This window comes from Alosa sapidissima, chromosome 13, assembly GCF_018492685.1.
Source record: "Alosa sapidissima isolate fAloSap1 chromosome 13, fAloSap1.pri, whole genome shotgun sequence".
Lineage (NCBI taxonomy): Eukaryota > Metazoa > Chordata > Actinopteri > Clupeiformes > Clupeidae > Alosa > Alosa sapidissima.
The window spans coordinates 21086749-21106084 of NC_055969.1; the positions used below are offsets into that span (position 1 = coordinate 21086749).

Below are 19336 nucleotides of genomic sequence, written 5' to 3' on the forward strand. Positions count from 1 at the left end.
TGTAATAGCTCTAGGAACGCTGACCGCTGTGTCACAAAATAGATCCGTCTCTGTAGTGTAAGGGCCAAACACATTAGTCCTTCCTGTTAGGGTGACTGACAAAAGCTGATGTTACCATTGCTGTTATCATTGTCATTCACTCACAATGTATGTAAACAGAGGGTAACACAGATGTCAGTGTTAACCATTCTTTTAGGGCAGTGTGAGGCAACAGCACAGATGGATGCTATTATTTGAATATGTTGTGTTGGCCCACCCCAAGCTGTCTGACGCTCATCAAATGCCAGTGTACTTGAAACTAATTTTACTAGTTGACAGTACAACAGGAATCAATAAGTGTGTGTGTGTGTGAGAGAGTGTGACAGTGACACAGAGACTGTGTGTGTGAGACAAATTCGTCTCGCTGGATTGAGTTTATGACTGGAAACTATTAGGCGAGAGACGGGCAGGTAAACACAACACAGTGCCAGCATACCTACAATTACAGTAATGATACTAAGTGGAAACTCGTAGTTTTCTGTATACTGGTGTGGCTCTACCGAATCTCCCCGTCTGCCCCATCTATAGCATGTGATTTCGGCTGCGTGTTGGTGCAATGGAACCCCGAGCATCCCACTGGATTAGCCAGACCTGACACCTCGCGTGAACTCGATACACAAAAGATAACCAAAGAAGAAAGAAAAGTATAGCTGTTTGAGGAACTCTCGAAACTGAAGTCGAACCTAAACTGATGGCGAAACGCCACATCGTCGAACACGTTGTACCCTGTGAGGGACGGGAGCCATCAACAACTGGAAAACGGTTCTCTCCCAACATCTCATCTGCTCGCTCGATTTCTGTTGCGATATCTGATTTATAATTCAGTTAAAACTCTTTTTCTATGCTTACACATACACAATCACTTGTCCAGAGGCACGCAGCTTTTGAATGGGGATCCCGCAGTCTTCGCCTTTGTTTATGCACCTATCCTGCAGACCAATCACCACAAACCCTCGTGCCTTGATGACATTCACTCTGCCCTACATAATGCAAGCAACGACGCGCGTTACGAGCAAAACACCAGCAAATGTATTCCCAGCAGCTCGCTACACGAGTCACAATAGCGGCGCTTTATCTCTAGGCGATGCCGTTACTCGCGAGCGCACGCCGCGGTAAAGATAGCCAGTTCTAAACAAATACCTGTCTGCTGCCATCGACCGTGCCACGAGTCTGCCACGGTCGACAGGAGTCACTGAAATTACCACAGTACCCTCGCAAGTGCCAATGCAAAGTTTCGAAAGTCACCCAAACCCAAACCAAGAGAGTTCGAATATGGATATTTCCAAAAATCGTGAACTAAGACAAAAGCAGAAGCCTGATTGCATCTTTATCGACCACATTACCTTGGGCCAGTGCGACTGTCCACAGTATCCCCATCCAAAGAAGGGCGCAGCGAGCACGACTTTCACCCGAGCGATTGTACGGCATGGTGGGAGCCAGTCCGCGGGGTTCCAGGAGGACAAACCCGGGGTCCCAGACTATCTGATCGAGTCGAGTGGTAGTCCTGGTATCGGTCGACCGGGCGGGCAGCGGCAGCGGCAGCGGAATGGGTTGTTTGCTCTGCGCTGTAATTTCGCTCTTCTCCTTCACCCGGTCATCTCCCCTCGACTGAACTCCGCAGTGTGCTGTGTGTGTGTGTGTGTGTGTGCGCGCGCGCTTATGCGAGTATGTGTGTGTCTGTGTGTGAGAGTTTCTGCCCTCCCTCCCCCTCTCTTTCTCTCTTTCTCTCTTCCTCTACTGTCGTTCTCCGCCCTCTCGCTTCGTGTTGTCTTCCGTTGCATGTATCTCCTTATGGTATTCCATTACACAGCCTACACAGACTTCAGGTCACCCAACATCATTGTAATGCCAACACCAGGCTAGTACTGATTACCGCAAATGAGCCACCAAGACTGATGAAAACAATCCGATTCAGTCTGAAAGTGCAGTACAGTAACTTTGGTTTGTTCCACGGGAAACATGCAGATCATGTAGGTCTACCCACTGCACTGCTGCAATTCAAGCCCTACCAGTTGACGATCTTATTATGGAGAATACTATATGTAATGCAGTCTGGTTTAAAGTTCCATGTAAAGTCTAATAGGATACAAACTGGCCGGTATCCAGGCTTTGGTACAAACTGAAGAGCCACAGAAACAAAACCCTGCAGGTGGTGGTGGTGGGGGGGTGGGGGGGCAGCATTCCTTCAAATATCTCTTGCTCTGATTCCCATGCAGTTAGTCAAGCATTCTGTCGCCATTAAACAGCTATTCCCCCTGCACATTTACCCCCTAATCATTTGTGGAGCTTTGTGCTCAGTCACACAATTGCCTATGATTTTTTACAACAACAGCAATTTAACGCAAAACAAGCCTACTTCCAAACATCTCACCAATGAATCATCTATTTTAGTTCCTGTCAGGTGGCTTCACTGTCTCTGTCCATGGTACTGGAACCGTCAGAGAGCTGCAGGAACTATGCCACCAGAAAGCAAACCTCACACGACAGAGTAGGTTAAACAAATGTGGCTGGAACACGCATCCACTTAATCAAAATCACTAGCTCTTCCTCTACACAACAGGTTAAAGAGAGAGTTGAACCATATCTCCACTATAATGGGCCATATATTAGCCTGAAAAAGGGTGCTGCCTGCCTGCTGCAGAAAACGATCTATTCAAGGCAGTGACTGAGTAATCTGTCTTTTTTTGTGGTAAATGTCAATGAGTCACTTCTGCTTGCAAAGGGCTGAGATAATCTACATGCGAGGGATGGCTGTATGGCAGTGTATTTCGTCTGTCTCCTCTCTCTCCTGCGTGGCAGTGCTTTCTGAATGATGTTGTGATGAAGGAGAAGGTTCCTGTCGTGGCTGATGAAAGCCAACATGATTACACTCCTCCTGGGGATCAAAGATCTGCCGCTATTAAACAGAAAAGTCAAACCCCCTCTCTCTCTCTCTGTTACTCACTCACTCTCTCTCTCTCTCTGTTACTCACTCGTTCTCTCTCTACGGCTGCTATCAAACACAGAATGCAAACCCTCTCTCTTTCTTTTGCTCTCTCTTTCTCTCTCTCTACTGCCACTATTAATCATATAAGTTGAACCCTCTCTCCCCTTCTCTCACTGTTGCTTTCTCTCCTTCTCTGTCCCTCACGGTTGCTCGCTCTCGCCCTCTCTCCTTCTCTCTCTCTCTCTCTCCTTCCCTCTCTCTCTCTTTCCCTCTGAGCCTTTTGCAGTGTCACTGGCTGCACAGAGCTCTTAAATTCCCTCCCATTACTGACATGGTGGAGCAGAGAAGAGGAATTAAAGCCTCCCATTCAGCATACATGTAATTAGATTTTGGCTGTGGCTGTTTGTGGGCCACAAAGGCTCTCTCCCTGACAAGCACGGGTGTGCGCTAACCATGGCTAATACTCTCCAGCTCATTTACCACACTCACACACACACAAAGACTTGCTGGTTAGCAACTACTCACTGCGTGTGATGATCCTCTGTTCTGCAAGCCTCCATTTCTCTGTGACTCCTGCACACACACACACAAACACACACACACACAGAGAAAGGTAACAAGAGAGATGTTATATTTATGGATATGTGGTATAATGTTAGCTGGCATGACAAAGATAGAAAGATACTGTATCGCACAAAGATAGAGGCATGCTGTGAAAATATTTCATTCCACCTACACATACACACACACACACGCACTGACAGGCCTGAGAGTTGGTGCTGGGTCATGAGTGTGCCCACTAGACTGTGAGCTGGCTTGAGGAGTGAGTGGGTATGATCAGTCTACTGTTTACATCGCTGTTATGCAAACATATGCAAAGCCCTCTCCACATCACCACATTACACACACACACACACACCTCCTCAGCAAATGCTCTCCACACTACCACAGCATGCACACATACACACCACACATACACGCACACACACACACACACACAAACACACACACACACTCCTCAGCAAACCCTCTCCACATCACCCCTGCATACACATACGGGACAAATCTCCCTATCCTCTTTTCTTTCACATACGTTCTTTCGTTCTTTCTCTCCTCCCTCTCTGTCTTTCCACCCTCCCCATCCCCGCGGCTTGAGGCCTTTGATGGGGGCTCGACGGGGGTGAGGATGGGTGGTGTGTGGATTTGGGGTGTGTGTGTGTGTGTGTGTGTGTGTGTGTGTGACTGGGAACCCCTAGGGATCGGCGGTCACACTCTCTACTCATGTTCTCTCCATTCGCTAATCCGGCGGCTGAGCGCTTCAGGCCCAGAGGGGCACATTAAAAATACATCACACCACTGTCTACTGAGTGAGTGTGTGTGTGTGTGTGTGTGTGTGTGTGTGAGTGTATGTGAGTGAAAGAGGGGGAATGTGTGTGTGTGTGTGAGTGTATGTGTGAGTGAAAGAGGGAGAATGTGTGTGTGTGTGTGTGTGTGTGTGTGCGTGCGTGCAGGACAGGTGTCTGGAAATTCTCTTTTCCTGCCTCACCTTATTCAGGCATCAGTATGTACACACAATATGATTATCAAGCCCTGATAGCAAACACAAATCTAACACACAAAGACACAGAAATGCACACGTACACGCAAGCGCGTGCACACACACACACACACACAACATCAGAAAATCAGTGGGATGTCCACCAACCCAGGCTATTTTCCAGCCTTTCAATCTATTGATTGTAGGCAACTGTCCAAATATTCATTTTCAAACAGATGCATGGAGAAAGGAATATGGTGACATTTTGAAAAGTTGTGCACGTACATTTAACACAGAAATAGTGTAGTCCCTAGTACATGTAATTTCATAAATATTTGACGCATATGAGAGAGACGAGTCTCGTTAATTTGCTGATGATGGCTTTGAAAAACTACACTGACACGACTCCCAGAAATGTCTGCGTTCCATGGAGCAGAGCGGAGCGGACGCTCGCAAAGGTTCGTGGATGACAATAAGCTTAATTAGGCTGGGTGTAATTAATTGTTGTCACCGGCGCAGCGCGTGGCCACCTTAACTCAATAACTCATAAAAGAGAAAGCAGGACTCGAACCCCGCGTTCCTTCTGCCATTTTTTCCTCAGGTGAGACACGTTTTTCCCATCGACTACCCCCTCATATAGCGCTATAGTACACTGACAAATTAATGTTTTCCACCCTCCAGATCTTGCAAGGACACTAAGCGGTGAATATGAACAAATCAGACAAGCCTCTGTCGACTCTATGGGGTATGCTAAGTCTGTTAAGTCGTGACCATGTGAAAACCGGCTTTGTATAATTAATACATGTGTAGTGGCATAACACCAATTCATCTAGCGGCTTGTATGTATTACATCTACAACTTTATTTCCTGGGCAACATACAGGTTGTGAGTTGACTGAGGCTAACAAAGAGAAGACCTTCAGTACGGAGGAGACGAATCTGCAACACCAATTAGCCGTCAGATCTGTAAGTAGGCCTATATCCTTGGTTAAAAGCCAGTTCGTGAAGGATGTCGATTAGCCGATTAATTCTTACTTGCCTAATTTCTACAGATGTGTCTCGGCCACACCGCGAAAGAGGAGTTCAATATCATCGAGTTGGTGACCGGATCAGGAAAAGACGCCACAGAAGGAATCCCCATAGCGACGCTTCATGCCAAATCAATGCCTACTGTAAGTTTGGAGAACAGGAGTCCACTACGGCAACATCGCCTGATTGCAACCGCAATCAAGTATCTGAAACCATGGTGTACTTTATTTTCTACCAGGTTATTTTATCCGGGGTGGACTTACATCCACCGGTTACATTTCGGCTTAAGTTCGGCTCGGGGCCTGTCCATATTTGCGCGGAGCACGTTGCCTGTAAGTGACGCCTCCAGTCCTTTCTAGAACAACAAATTGAATATAACGTGGGTGAAGCAGTCTAGATTCTAAATGAGGTGTGAACATGTTTTGTACTTCTCCAGTTGAGGAGGATTTATCCGATGAGGAGATGGCGGAAGAGGAGGAGGAGGAGGATGAGGTGGAAGATGAGGAAGACATTGAAGAGTCCCCAGAGAAACCAGTCAAAAAACAGGCGGCCAAAAACGGAGGCCCAGTTAAAGTGAGGGGCAACATGCATACATCTCTTAATTTCCCTTCCAGTGCATTCATAATTTAATTTGTTTTCTCCATTTCCAGAGAAAGAAGCCAGAGAAGGCGTTGGATAGGTATGATATTGGACATTTACTGTGACTTATTTTTATTTATTATTATTATTTATTTATTTTTTTTTTTTTTTTGAAATTCTTAAATGTTTCTGTCTATCAGAGTGGAAGTTCCTGTTTGTGTTAAGTGATGTAGATGGCTAACTCTGCCCTTAAGCCTTAAGTAGATTCTTGGTGATGTGCCAGTATTCTAGTATTCATCTCCTCTCCTTCTGTTGACCTTGGCAGCACTCTCTCAGACGATGAGAACAATCCACCAAAGAAGGTGTGTTTACTTGCTTTGTTCTCAATACATGTGACTGATTTTGGTCCCTTTTGTATGATTTGACATTTATTTTTTTGTCCTCATTTTTATTTTCATTTTTAGGGAAAGGGAAGGGGTAGGAAGCCTGCACAGAAGGTGTAAGCTCGGGTAATTATGGCGATTTATCTCCTTCCTGAACACATCTGATTAAGATTCTACCTCTTAAAGGCGTGTTTGTGAGCAATGTCAGTCTTCTCTTGAATCTTCTCATGAAGCTGGTACAGCTATTTGCTCTTGTGACTGCATTGACTTGTTGCTTTGTGTTTGTCATCAGGCACACCTGTTCTTATGGACATGTCGCCTGACTGCAGAAGCCATTTCCTTCTAAAGCAGGAAAAATCCTGCACGGGTGTTTGACTTGATGGATGACCCGACAAATAAACTTCCTTCCCTGAGCGATGTGTCTGCCTCTTTAGTCACATGAAATAAAGAAATAAACGCCTGTTTTGTAAAAAGGAGGTGGCTGCAGGTGGTTGAAACCTGTTTTTTTTTTCAGTAGGAAATCCTTGTAGAAATATGTGGGTGGCTTTAGAAGCACTACATAGAGCATGCTTCCTTTGACTCTAAAGCTTGCCTGTCAGCGGTGTCTGTTGTGCGATGTTTAAACCTCCCTTTGAGCTCCTGAACTGTAGCATTTAATCAAATGCCAGAGGCAAAAGATCAGGCCTTCTAAAGGGCATTTCAAACTGAATCCTGTTTCCACCTGCTTGCCATGACAAGGCTACAGCTTTAAAATCCCTTAACCTCTGTGGCCTCCATGCACTGTGTGTTTTAAAAGAGCCACATGAATGATTTCACACAAACATTCAGTCACACAACATGCAAGTGTTGTTTTACATGTTTATTTTTATTCTTGTGTACAAAGTGTTTTAATTTCAGGTGTACTTTTTTTGTGCTTTTCCTCCTGACGGTGGAGTGTTGTCCCTCTCAGGGGGAGCTGAGTCGGACCTGCTACTTAAAGCACAGCAGACAAAGGCTGGCGTGGTCTCTACAGACACTTTAAGGCATGTGATGTGACAACAAACAATGCAACTCCATGCTAGTTTATTCACATAGCGAAAACAGCGTCACGGTGAATATGGTTTCACAAGTGCGTCACAGAAACATTAGCCTCTATGCTCGCTCGCACTCACTCAGGTCCGTACACAGCACCTGCCCCATTGAGGGCGACCCCTAACTTGTGTAGTTCATATTCCTCCCTCCGAAAGTTCTCGAAGTGGTGATTCTTCGCTGCATTAGGAGTCGGGCTCGCTCTTGAGTGTTGATTAGCGGGTGTCATTTCACGTGTCGTCATCGTCGGGCGCGCTCGCTCACCTCAGTCGACCTCAGCCCTCTTGAGGTACTTCTTCATGACGGAGCTGACGTCGGCCGCCTCGCTGCCCTCTGCCTCCAGACGCTCTCCCTGCGGCCCCCGCCGCTTCTGTGACCCCCCTGAGCTGGACGAGTCCGAGTCCGAGGAGGAGCCGCGGCGCGAGGCCCGGGACGAGGGCGGTAGCTCACCGAAGTGGACGCTGAGGGCCCGCCGGTTTCCTCCGCGCTGTGAGCCGCCAGCCAGACTGCTGGTGGACTGGGCGCGGCGGATGGCCGGGAGGATGTCCAAGGCGGCGTCGCCGGTGTCGGTCGAGCGCAGGACCCCGCGCCCCCTCTCCGGGCTCGTCTCGGGGTCGACCATGCGGCGGTTCTGGAACACCAGTGACTCGGACCCCAGCTGACCCTCACCGCCCTCCGCCACGAGCCCGCCCAGCAGGCGGCGTCTGATTGGCTGGAAGGTGGCGCCGGACAGGATGGGCTTGAGCCGGGCCTCTTCGTCGCTCTCTTCGGGGATGGACAGTGTGGGCAGTGTCCGGCGGGCGCCTCCGGCCACCGACGACGTGACAGAGGACGCCACCGACGCCAGCGAGTCGGACGAGCTGAAGCGGCTCAGCTTCCCCGCGCCGCCACCAGAGGGTGCCCCTAAGCCGGACCCTGCCGGCCCCTGCTCGTCCAGAGAGCGCAGACTGGATGCGCGGGACAGGCGGGGGCTGGGGGGCTTGAGGATGCCCGGCCGTGGCGGCGCGAGGGTCGACGGGGTCGGAGTAGCCGAGCCGGAGCCGTCCAGGGACTCGTTGTCGATGTCGTCCGGGCCGAGGGAGAGGGCGGAAGGCCGTCGGCGGAGAGTGGACGCCCCGGTGGTCTGGTAGATGGGCAGGGACACGGCGCTGCCCTCACCGGCCTCTGAGCCGCTCTGCCAGCTGGCCCGCTTCTTCCGCAGGCCCTCCAGAAGCTCGGACAACGCAGAGGACGAGGACGCCCGGCCCAGACCACCTGTGCCGCCGCTCTCACCCCGCTCGCCACCCCGCTCCGAAGAGTCGTCCTCCAGGTCCTGAGCACAAGACCTGAGTGAGGGAGAGAGAGAGAGAGAGAGAGGAGGAAGAGAGGAGAGTTTGAAGCTGAGGGTTTATTAAAAGGGTTTATTAAAGCAGGAGAGGACACTTTCACATCAATAAACAAATAAAGAGCATAATAACACTTCATATTCACTGCCTTCAAGAGATGGAGGAGAGGAGGGGGGGACAACAACAACAAGAAAAAAAGAGAAGAAGATGATGCAAAACAGAAGAGCTTGATTGGCTGAAATGGAAAGAAAAAAAGGGAAGGGGGTTAAGAGAAAAGGGAGAATAACGAGTGGAGGATAGAAGAAGCCCAGGAGGAAGAGGGGAGGACCAATATGAAGAAAGAGAAAATAAGAATTGAGGAGGGGGGAAAGACAGGGAGAGGGAAACAAGGAAGATGAAGAGAAGAGGAAGGAGGCAGACAAAGTGGAAGAGGATAAAAAGAGGAAGAGAGAGAAAGATGAAGAAGAGGGAAAGAGAGGAGGAAGAGAGGGAGGATAGAGAGGAAGAGAGAGGGAGAAGAGAGGGAGGAGGTGATAAGAAGAGGAAATAGACATGAGGAGAACCAGGAGTCAGAGGAGGTGACATGCAGGTTAACCCTTGAGCTCTGCGTGACTCCGTTCAGCTCCAGTGTGTTTCCCCGGCGACCGCGCCTGACCGTACCTGACCATGCCTGACCACACCTGACCACACCTGGCAAGCCGACGTCTCAGGGTGGCTGCAGTGCTCCTGGCTCTGCATGGAAACATTCACATCACCTCTCTCTCTCACTCTAGTATGATGCCCTCAGAGTAATCTCTCCACCTCTCTCTCTCTCTCCACTACTCTTTCTCTATCTTTCTTTCTTTATCTCTCTCTCTGTGTATGTGTGCATGCGTATGTGCGTGTGTGTGTCTGTGTGTACGGTGCCTATAAAAAGTATTCACCCCCCCTTTGATATTTACCCTTTTATTGCTTTAATAAATGAAATCTTTTTGAATTTAATTTGGCCTTTTTTACAATCATTTACAAAAATCCCCTCTTTAAGGTGAAAGTGAAAGCAAATTTCTACAAAGTAATGTTAATTAATTGAAAATATGTCATAAATATTCACCCCCCTTAAAGTGACTGACCTAAATTAACACAAGTGGTCCAGCCAATTGGTGTTTATAGTGTTATTAGTGAAATGGAGATCATCTGTGTGCAGTGAATGTGTATAGTATAGTAATATAAAGACAACTGCGTCTGGAAGGTCCAGTCACTGGTCAATCAGTATTCTTGGCTATAATTCCACCATGAAGACAAAAGAACACCCCAAACAACTCAAAGGTTACTAAAAAGCATAAGTGAGGGGATGGATATCCATCAAGTGGAGTTCAGTGAAATCCATCATTAAGGAATGTAAGGAATATGGCAAATGTGTAAATCTGCCTAGAGCAGGCCGTCCCCGCAAACTGAGTGATCGTTCAAGAAGGATGCTGGTGGGGGAGGCCACCAAGGCCACTATGACAACTCTGCAGGAGTTAAAAGCTTCAGCAGTTGAGATAGGAGAAACTCTGCATACAGTTCTTCACCAGTCAAAGCTCTATGGGTGAGTGGCAAAGCTCTTATTATATCTTGACTAAAGGATGCCCAAAGGCAAGTGGGGGACTCCAAGATCAAATGGAATAAAGTTCATTGGTCTGATGACACCAAAATTGAGCTTTTTGGCCATCAGAATAGAGGCTATTTTTGGCGGACACTGCACATCACCAAAAATGCACCATCCCTAATTTGTGGTGGTAGCATCCTGATGTGGGGATACTTCTTCATACCAGGCCCTGGAAGGCTTGTAAAGGTAAAAGTAAAATGAATTCAGCAAAATATATGTAAATCCTGGAAGACAATCTGATTCAGTCTGCAAGAGAACTACAACTTCGTAGAAGATTTACTTTCCAGCAACACACATGGAGCGAAAACTACAAACAAATGGTTTAAAGACAACAAGGTGAATGTTCTGAAGAGGTAGAGTCAAAGCCCAGACCTCAATCCTATAGAAAATCTGTGGCTAGACTTGAAAAGGGCTGCTCACACCCAATCCCCTTCCAACTTGACAGAGCTTGAGCAGTTTTGCAAAGAAATAAGTACAAGAAAGAAGTAAATAAAAAGAAAGAAGTACATTTGCAGTATCCAGATGTGCAAGCTTAGCTGTGTGTGTGTGTGTGTGTGTGTGTGTGTGTGGAGCACCACTGTGTAGATGTGCAAGCTTAGCTGTGTGTGTGTGTGTGTGTGTGTGGAGCACCACTGTGTAGATGTGCAAGCTTAGCTGTGTGTGTGTGTGTGAGTGTGTGTGGAGCACCACTGTGTAGATGTGCAAGCTTAGCTGAGACCTATCCACGCAGGCGCTATGCTTTAATTGCGGCCAATGGTGCATATTTTTAATTAATTAACATTACTTTGTATGTGTGTGTGCGCGTGTTTGTGTGTGTGTGTGTGTGTGTGCATGTGTGTGTGTGTGTGTGCATGTGCACATGTGTGTGTGTGTGTGTGTGTGTGTGTGTGTGTGTGTGCACATGTGTGTGTGTGTGTGTGTGTGTGTGTGTGTGTGTGTGTGTGCGCGTGTGTATGTTTGTGTGTGTGTGTGTGTGTGTGTGTGTGTGTGTGTGTGTGTGTGTGTGCGCGTGTGTATGTTTGTGTGTGTGTGTGTGTGTGTGTGTGTGTGTGTGTGTGGAGCACCACTGTGTAGTGCACTAGGGTTTAAGCTATGCCTGTGTACTGCACTGCATTGCAGGTACAGTGTTCTGTTTGCCTGTGGATGGTGCAATGCTCAACTGTCTGTGTGATGCTGGTCAAACACAAACTATCAAGCTCAAATTTCTATTCTTTTCCCCAGCCTAGCACATCACATTCACTTGCAAATGGAAACCAGTAAATCTATACATGCAATGGTAAACACCCCTATTTCTATATAATATAATAAAAATATTATATTTTTTTATAATAATATTATAAAAAAAAATCCTGGACTGTTCTTGAAAGATCCAAAGTCTGGATTTTTTACTGTATCACTTTAATTTAGGTGCCCCTTGGACACGTTTAAATATTCACTATTTTCATTTGAATATTTACAGTTTCCTTGGGGGGGGGGGGGGGGGGGGGGTATTGATATTGAAGATGCTCTTCTTTTGAAAATGTCATCATCTACTTGGTCATCAACACAATCTCCTATATCAGAGTTAAGCTCTTCTGCACTGCAACATGAGTGGTCCTTGGTCCACCTCATTTCTCATGGTTACTGATAACCATGGCTTGATAGCTTATGTGTGCTGTATGGGCAACTAAACCAATACCGTCGCCTTTAACAAATCAAGACACGTACAAATTCAATTGTAGTCATTTACTACATTGTTGAGCCCACAGAGCATCAATCAAATTTGTGCACGTCTTTATTTGTTAAAGGTCAAGGTATTGGTTAGTCTCCCCATCACCACTCCGGCACTGGGATCGAATTTCGGCCAAAAGGAGGAGTACTACCTATTTAGTAACGTTGATCATATTGAACACATATTTTCAATGTGATTTAGAGGTGTTCACATTTCATTTCATTTGAAGTCCTCCAAATGTAAAGGACTTTGAGCGCTGCATTTTGTGTATGAAAGGTGCTATACAAATAAAGCTTATTATTGTTATTATTATTATTATTATTATATTATGAAGTGTGTCCATCTTACCGGAAGCTGTATGTGCTCATCGTATCCGTGGCAGACTGGCGTCCTGTGGTGCTTCCACTACCGTAGGGGGAGCTTGACCTTCGACCCCGTGGAACCCCAAGCCAGGTGCGGATGCCCTCTCCCACATCCTCCGTGCCCACCGACCCCACGCTGGATATGCTGTCACTAAAACAGGAAGGACACAGTCACAACATGGAAGGTCAAAGGTCAACAGGTCACTGGTTACTGGATAGCACACCATATGTGTGGTGGTAAGGAGGAAGAGCAAATGTCACCTAGCAACACGTTTCTATCAGTCAAAAACAACTGGCCACACACACACACACACACACACACACACACACACACACACACACACACACACACACAGACACAGACACACACACACACACACACACACACACACACACACACACACACACAGTCACAGGTTAGCCAGAGATGATGTTCAACAGATTACTGGTTACTGGTTAGGTCACAGGTTAGCCAGAAATGACTGAAACAAGCCTGAGATGGACCTGACATCAGCTAATTGGGGTTCTATCTTTGGTCAGGGGTGGGATCTTATCCTGATTCTCTCAGCTGCGCTCTGGTTGCACAACCAGCAGATCATGGCTGAATCCATTCCAGATCCAGTTAGAAGGAATCTGATTGGCCAGCCACTAGATAGTGGCAGATCCGGTTCAGAGGAATCTGATTGGCCAGACACTAGATAGGGGCAGATCCGGTTCACAGGAATCTGATTGGCCAGCCACTAGATAGGGGCAGATCCGGTTCACAGGAATCTGATTGGCCAGCTACTAGATAGTGGCAGATCCAGTTCGGAGGAATCTGATTGTTTGTACAGTCATTGGATTGGACAGCGTACTAGATAGGGGCAGATCCGGTCCAATGCAATCTGACTGAACCAATGTGCATTGGACAGCGACCAGATCATGGCAAGGCCCGGTTAGTGGAATCTGATTGGACAGTCACTAGACTAGAACCAGACTGTTGGCAGATTGGAGTCAGCAGTTCTGGGCCTGCTGGTTGACCTTAAGCACTCTGGACATCCCTCCTCTCTGAACATAAAAGATCCTTCTCTTCAGAACACAGAACACAGAACACACACCCGCCCCCCCTCCATCTTTACGGCTCACGTTGCGCACGCTGGCAGAGCCTTTGATGTCCTGTTATATACTATTCTCTTTTCCGGCCCCTGCAATCATCTTTTATTTATTTTTCTCACTCTGCTGGTAGTGTGTGGGGAGAGGAGGATGGTAGCCACCAGCTGTTTGCACTGCAGCAGGCTTTGATATCTCCCACAGCCTAACTAATAACCTCACTGATGCGCCTCGGCAAGGCACACACATCTGTGTGTGTGTGTGTGTGTGTGTGTGTGTGTAAGTATGTGGAAGATATTTGTGTATGCACCTGTATTCAGTTTGTGTACACATGCATGTGCATGCCTGTGTGTGTTTGTGTGTGTGTGTGTGTGTAATCAGTGAATTCATTAACTAGGCTTCTTCATCTCTAGGAGTCCAGGTCTCACACCTGCACCAGCACACACAGGTGACCTCACGCAGAAGACAGGGGTATAAAGACATTCACACTCTCTCTCTTTCTCTCTCTGTCTCTGTCTCTGTCTCTGTCTCTGTCTCTGTCTCTGTCTCTGTCTCTGTCTCTGCTCTCTCTCTCTCTCTCTCTCCTCTCTCTCTCTCTCTCTCTCTCTCTCTCTCTCTCTCTCTCTCTCTCTCTCCTCCTCTCTCTCTCTCTCTCTCTCTCTCTCTCACACACACACACACACACACACACACACACACACACACACACACACACACACACAGAGGATCCATCCCCCACTACTGTCCAGCTCACAGGAACACACTTACACACTCTGACTCTGATACTTAAACAATCCTCTCTCAACTTCTTATACACACACTACACACATCTCTATAAACACACACACATACACAGACACAATAACACACCCACACACACACATGCATACAGACGATATACACATGCGCACACACACACACACACACACACACACACACACACACACACACACACACACACACACACACACAGATATATAAATATGAAACAGCACACTTGCCCCCTCTTACCCCCTCCATTGTCCCTCCTCAGTAAAAGCTGAACACACCCACACACACTCATTCACACACACACAGACACAAACACACACACACACACACACCCACACGTGGTGCTGTCAGAAACACTGGCCACATTAGCATATGCAACAGCACCTCTGCCACCCTGAGTGGCTTCCGTGGCCGGGCTATTTATTCAGCTTGGAGCCAAGCAGAGGTGCAGGGCAACACACACCAGCCCTCCGCTGGTAGAGGAGACGCCGACAGACAGCGACAGAGAGATAGAGAGAGAGAAAGAGACATATCTACAGAGAGGGAGATGGAGAGAGAGGAGGATGTAAAGAGAGATATATTTACAGAGGGGATGTGGAGATATATATTTACAGAGAGAGACAAAATGGAGAGAGGAAGAGATGGATACATTGACAGAAAGAAGGATTGGAAGAGAGACAGTGATGGAGAGAGCAAAAGAGAAAGAGAGCAAGAAAGAGTGACATAGATGGGGAGAGCAGAAGAGAGAGAGAAAGAGAGGGAGATGGAGGGGGGTCTTGACTAATGCACATGTATTATTCAACAGACAAAGCATATCACAGTTGGTGAACTTTCAATGGAGAATTGCCACACAGCGAAAAGCTCCTCATATTTAACAAGCAGTGCTTGTGTGTGTGTAGGTCTGTGTGTGTGTGTGTGTATGTGTGTGTGTGTGTGTGTGTGTGTGTGTGTGTGTGTATACAGATGTGTGAATGAATGCATGCATGAACATGTGTATTTGAAAGAAAGTGCAAATGTGTTTGTGTGTGTGTGTGTGTGTATGTGTGTGTGTGTGTGTGTGTGTGTGTGTGTGTGTGTAAATGAGCGTGAACATGTCAGAGAGACTGACATCTCTGAATGTCTCAACATGATTTTTGTTTTGTTTGTTTGTAGCGCATGCTCATTTTTTGAGGTAAACAAAATAAACCCAGCTGTGTAGCATGCACACCAGAGTGTATTTAATTGCTCGAAGTCTCCTGAACCAGGTCAAGTCATGCTAGCAGAAGTGTGCTCAAAACAGGGCACTATCACTGCAAGCCTGCACTAAAAATGCCCATCACCTTGATGGAAAGCACAAAATGAAAGCAGTTGGGAGATGAAATATTCATCCACGTGGCACACTATGGAGGAAAGGCCTGTCTCGGCTCGGGGGCCTGATGGAAGGTTCTGGGCTGTTGACGGATGCTAGCGGTGAAACACGCTTATCTCTCGGTGCCAGGTGATGGGTGGCATTTAGAATGTTGCTGATGGGCGTTAAAACTACTGGTGCTGGCATAGCTGAGGTAGCACACGTGCGCGGGCACACATGCACACGCGCGCACACACACGGCTGAGGCATTAGGCATTCTTACACAAAGGCACAGACACACACATATGGCTGAACCTACTGCACACCACACAGGGCAGGCTAACATTACTGGGCCAGGAGTCAAGGCAACAGACAGGAGAGATAGACAGGCAGAGCCAGACAGACAGGCCATGCTGATATCACTGAGATATGAGCCACAGACAGGCCATGCTGATATCACTGAGATATGAGCTACAGACAGGCCATGCTGATATCACTGAGCTACAGACAGGCCATGCTGATATCACTGAGATATGAGCTACAGACAGGCCATGCTGATATCACTGAGATATGAACTACAGACAGGCCATGCTGATGTCACTGAGCTACAGACAGGCCATGCTGATGTCACTGAGCTACATAGAAAGGCACTAAGAGAGACAGACAGGTTAAATTTGCGAGAGAGACAGATGGGCAGAACTAGAGGCAGTCAGGCCAGGCCATGGTGCTGGGAGCCACAGACAGGTTGGCCACAGACAGGCTGAGAGAGACAGACAGACCGAGGTGCTTACAGGTCTCGCTTTCGCGTGAAGGACTCCACAGCCGTCCGAACACTGGCCAGAGAGAAGGAGGAGAAACAATCAGGAAGGTAGGAGACACTGGGATTTGTGTGTGTGTGTGTGTGTGTGTGGGGGGGGGGGTGTGTTTGTGTGAGAGAGAGTGTGTGTATGTGTGTGTGTGTGTGTGTGAGAGAGAGAGAGTGTATATGTGTTTATCTGAGTGTGTAATTGTGTGCATTTGAGTACTTGTTTAAGGATGTCTCTGTGTGTGTGCTTAAACAAGAGATTTCACCACAAAATAACGGAACCAGCTCTTTCCATTAAAAGACTCCAACTGTCGCTTCCTTTGGGCCCACATGGGAATATCTACAGTACTGTATTTCAACTCAGAATCAGGATGCCTCTCAGAGCAACTCTGTGCATCTGTGACTGCAAATTAATCCTGACAGGGCTTTCAAATGGGAGCAAAAACAAAATCTTCAATCACAGATCACGTCAGGAACATTTTTAAAAAAGGGCTAAAAAGGCTTTTTGAATGGTTTGATGAGAGCTAAGTGAAACCCTCTTGGTCTCCACTGATCAAATTTGCATGAATCATTCACAAGAGAGGGTGGCAACATTATTTAGAATGTCATTGATAAGCACAGTTTTAATCACTAACGCAGTTAGCCACAGCCCTCTCACAAAAACAAAACAAAACCTTGTGTCACTTAGTTTTGATATTTTCATGCATGTGCCTCCCACATGAATAACTGTAAATATGTGTGGCATTGCATATGACCTATAGAAAGATTTTGTGTGTGTTGGTGTGTACATGAGTGTGTGTCTCTCTGTGTGTGTGTGTGTTGGTGTGTACATGAGTGTGTGTGTGTGTCTGTGTGTGTGTGTGTGTGTGTGTGTGTGTGTGTGTGTGTGTGTGTGTGTGTGTGTGTGTGTGTGTGAGTGAGTGAGTGAGTGAGTGAGTGAGTGAGTGAGTGTGTGTGTGTGTGCAGCATATTGATCAGTGGTAGCAGTCACCCTCTAATGTGTGCTTAGTAGTCTGCAAAACATCTGCTAAATCTTATCAATTAACTAACATCAGTGGTGACGACAGACTTCCTCCCACTTCATACAACCCAATTTCCAACATTTACTTCTTTACAGTCAGTGATGCTGGAGAATCTACCTGAGTCCACTCTCTCCCTCCAGACGTGAGTGGGTTGGTGAGCAGTGTGTATGTCTGTATGTGTGTGTGTGTGTGTGTGTGTGTGTGTGTGTCTGGAAAGGTGTGTCTGAGCTACCCCAGAAAGCAGCCTTACCTCTCATCATCGCTCTCATCGCTGGACTCCACCTCCTCCAGGGCAGCCTGCAGATCCACGATGCGACGGATGGATGTCTCCAGATCGGCTTGCAGTGTCTGCCGGACTGCAGTCAGCTCCTCCACCTGCATCTCCTGTGGACGAGATGGAGAGAACCGAACCGGGTCAAACGGGAGGGACATCTACTCTCATAGCAACACTTACAACAAGTCTTACTGATCCTAGCACTCACCAGCCGTTTTAAACTGACAAGTAACTGTTAAAAACAGCACTCACCGACGCACTTATTCTTACTGTACTCTAATGTTTTTTTGTCCTAAAATTGTGAGAATTGTTCTAACACTTACTGTTTACCATGTTGTTAGTCGCTTTAGTTAAAAAAGCGTCAGCCAAATGTAATGTAATGTAATGTAATGTAATTGGACGAGACACACACACACACACACACATACACACACACACACACACACACATACACACATTGCAAAGTGTGCAAGTGCACAAGTGGAGTAGTGCAAGTGGAGTAGTGCAAGTGGAGTAGTGCAAGTGGAGTAGTGCAAGGCAGCCATTGTGGGTCCAAATTCCAGGATGTTATGTAGCTGAGGGTGGAGCGGGGACATAACATCCTGGACTGTGAGTGGCTGCCTTGCACTACTCCACTTGCACTACTCCACTTTAGGGGCAGCTGAGGCCTACTGGTAGCGCTTCGGACTTGTAACCGGAGGGTTGCCGGTTCGAACCCCGACCAGTAGGCACGGCTGAAGTGCCCTTGAGCAAGGCACGTAACCCCCTCACTGCTCCCCGAGCGCCGCTGTTGTTGCAGGCAGCTCACTGCGCCGGGATTAGTGTGTGCTTCACCTCACTGTGTGATTACTGTGTGCTGAGTGTGTTTCACTAATTCACGGATTGGGATAAATGCAGAGACCAAATTTCCCGCACGGGATCAAAAGAGTATATATACTTACTTATACTTGTACACTTGCACACTTTGCAACTTGTTGTTGTCCTGTTGTCCTGAAAACACTTCTGAACACACTTCTGCTGCTCTTACATAACTTGCACCACTATGCCACTTGCATACTTAGGTCAAACAGAACTACCTCAGCCATTTATTGGCCTGACTTTTGCACTATTATATTGACTGTCTACTGTATGCACAATTGCACAATCTCAACCCAAATTTTGCTGCTCTTATTTCTTCATTGTATGTGCCTTCTTATTTACTTTTATATTGTTTACTTGAATGTTATGTTTGTTTGTGGACTTAATTGGTAAAATATGTCTTGTCTCCACCGTGGGATAGTGGGAAACGTAATTTCGATCTCTTTGTACAGTATGTCTTGACATGTGAAGAAATTGACAATAAAGCAGACTTTGACTTTGACTTTGACACACACACACAAACACAAACACGCACACAGACACACACACGTGCACACACACACACACACACACACACACACACACACACACACACACACACACAC

General features: G+C 47.1%; 3 protein-coding genes across 11 annotated transcripts in view; 1 reads left to right on the plus strand and 2 right to left on the minus strand.

Annotated features, from left to right (window-relative positions):
- Positions 1 to 1705, minus strand: part of LOC121679687 (seizure 6-like protein) — a 65099-nt gene extending 63394 nt beyond the window's left edge. For 3 of the 4 annotated variants that reach the window (XR_006021389.1, XM_042058593.1, XM_042058594.1), the window contains exon 1: positions 1383 to 1705. Coding sequence is in view for 3 of the 4 variants with exons in the window: in XM_042058593.1 (XP_041914527.1) it covers positions 1383 to 1467 (85 nt within the window). In the remaining variant the exon portion in view is untranslated. The remainder of the gene's footprint in view (positions 1 to 1382) is intronic. The other variant, XM_042058592.1, reaches the window with a different exon arrangement.
- A 3309-nt stretch (positions 1706 to 5014) lies between these two features.
- npm2b (nucleophosmin/nucleoplasmin, 2b) lies at positions 5015 to 6905 on the plus strand. Its single transcript, XM_042058400.1, has 10 exons — positions 5015 to 5103; positions 5184 to 5247; positions 5385 to 5467; positions 5554 to 5673; positions 5769 to 5862; positions 5967 to 6103; positions 6181 to 6209; positions 6435 to 6471; positions 6574 to 6618; positions 6785 to 6905. Exons 2-9 carry the CDS (start codon positions 5211 to 5213, stop codon positions 6610 to 6612), a joined length of 576 nt encoding a protein of 191 aa, XP_041914334.1. The 5' UTR covers positions 5015 to 5103; positions 5184 to 5210; the 3' UTR covers positions 6613 to 6618; positions 6785 to 6905.
- A 436-nt stretch (positions 6906 to 7341) lies between these two features.
- The window catches only part of LOC121679585 (unconventional myosin-XVIIIb-like), a 63664-nt gene continuing 51669 nt past the window's right edge, over positions 7342 to 19336 (minus strand). For 5 of the 6 annotated variants that reach the window (XM_042058399.1, XM_042058398.1, XM_042058396.1 and 2 more), the window contains 4 exons: positions 17850 to 17983; positions 16564 to 16605; positions 12572 to 12736; positions 7342 to 8885 (listed from right to left, as the gene is read on the minus strand). In XM_042058399.1, coding sequence (XP_041914333.1) covers positions 7826 to 8885; positions 12572 to 12736; positions 16564 to 16605; positions 17850 to 17983 — 1401 coding nt within the window. In that variant the 3' untranslated portion in view covers positions 7342 to 7825. The remainder of the gene's footprint in view (positions 8886 to 12571; positions 12737 to 16563; positions 16606 to 17849; positions 17984 to 19336) is intronic. The other variant, XM_042058397.1, reaches the window with a different exon arrangement.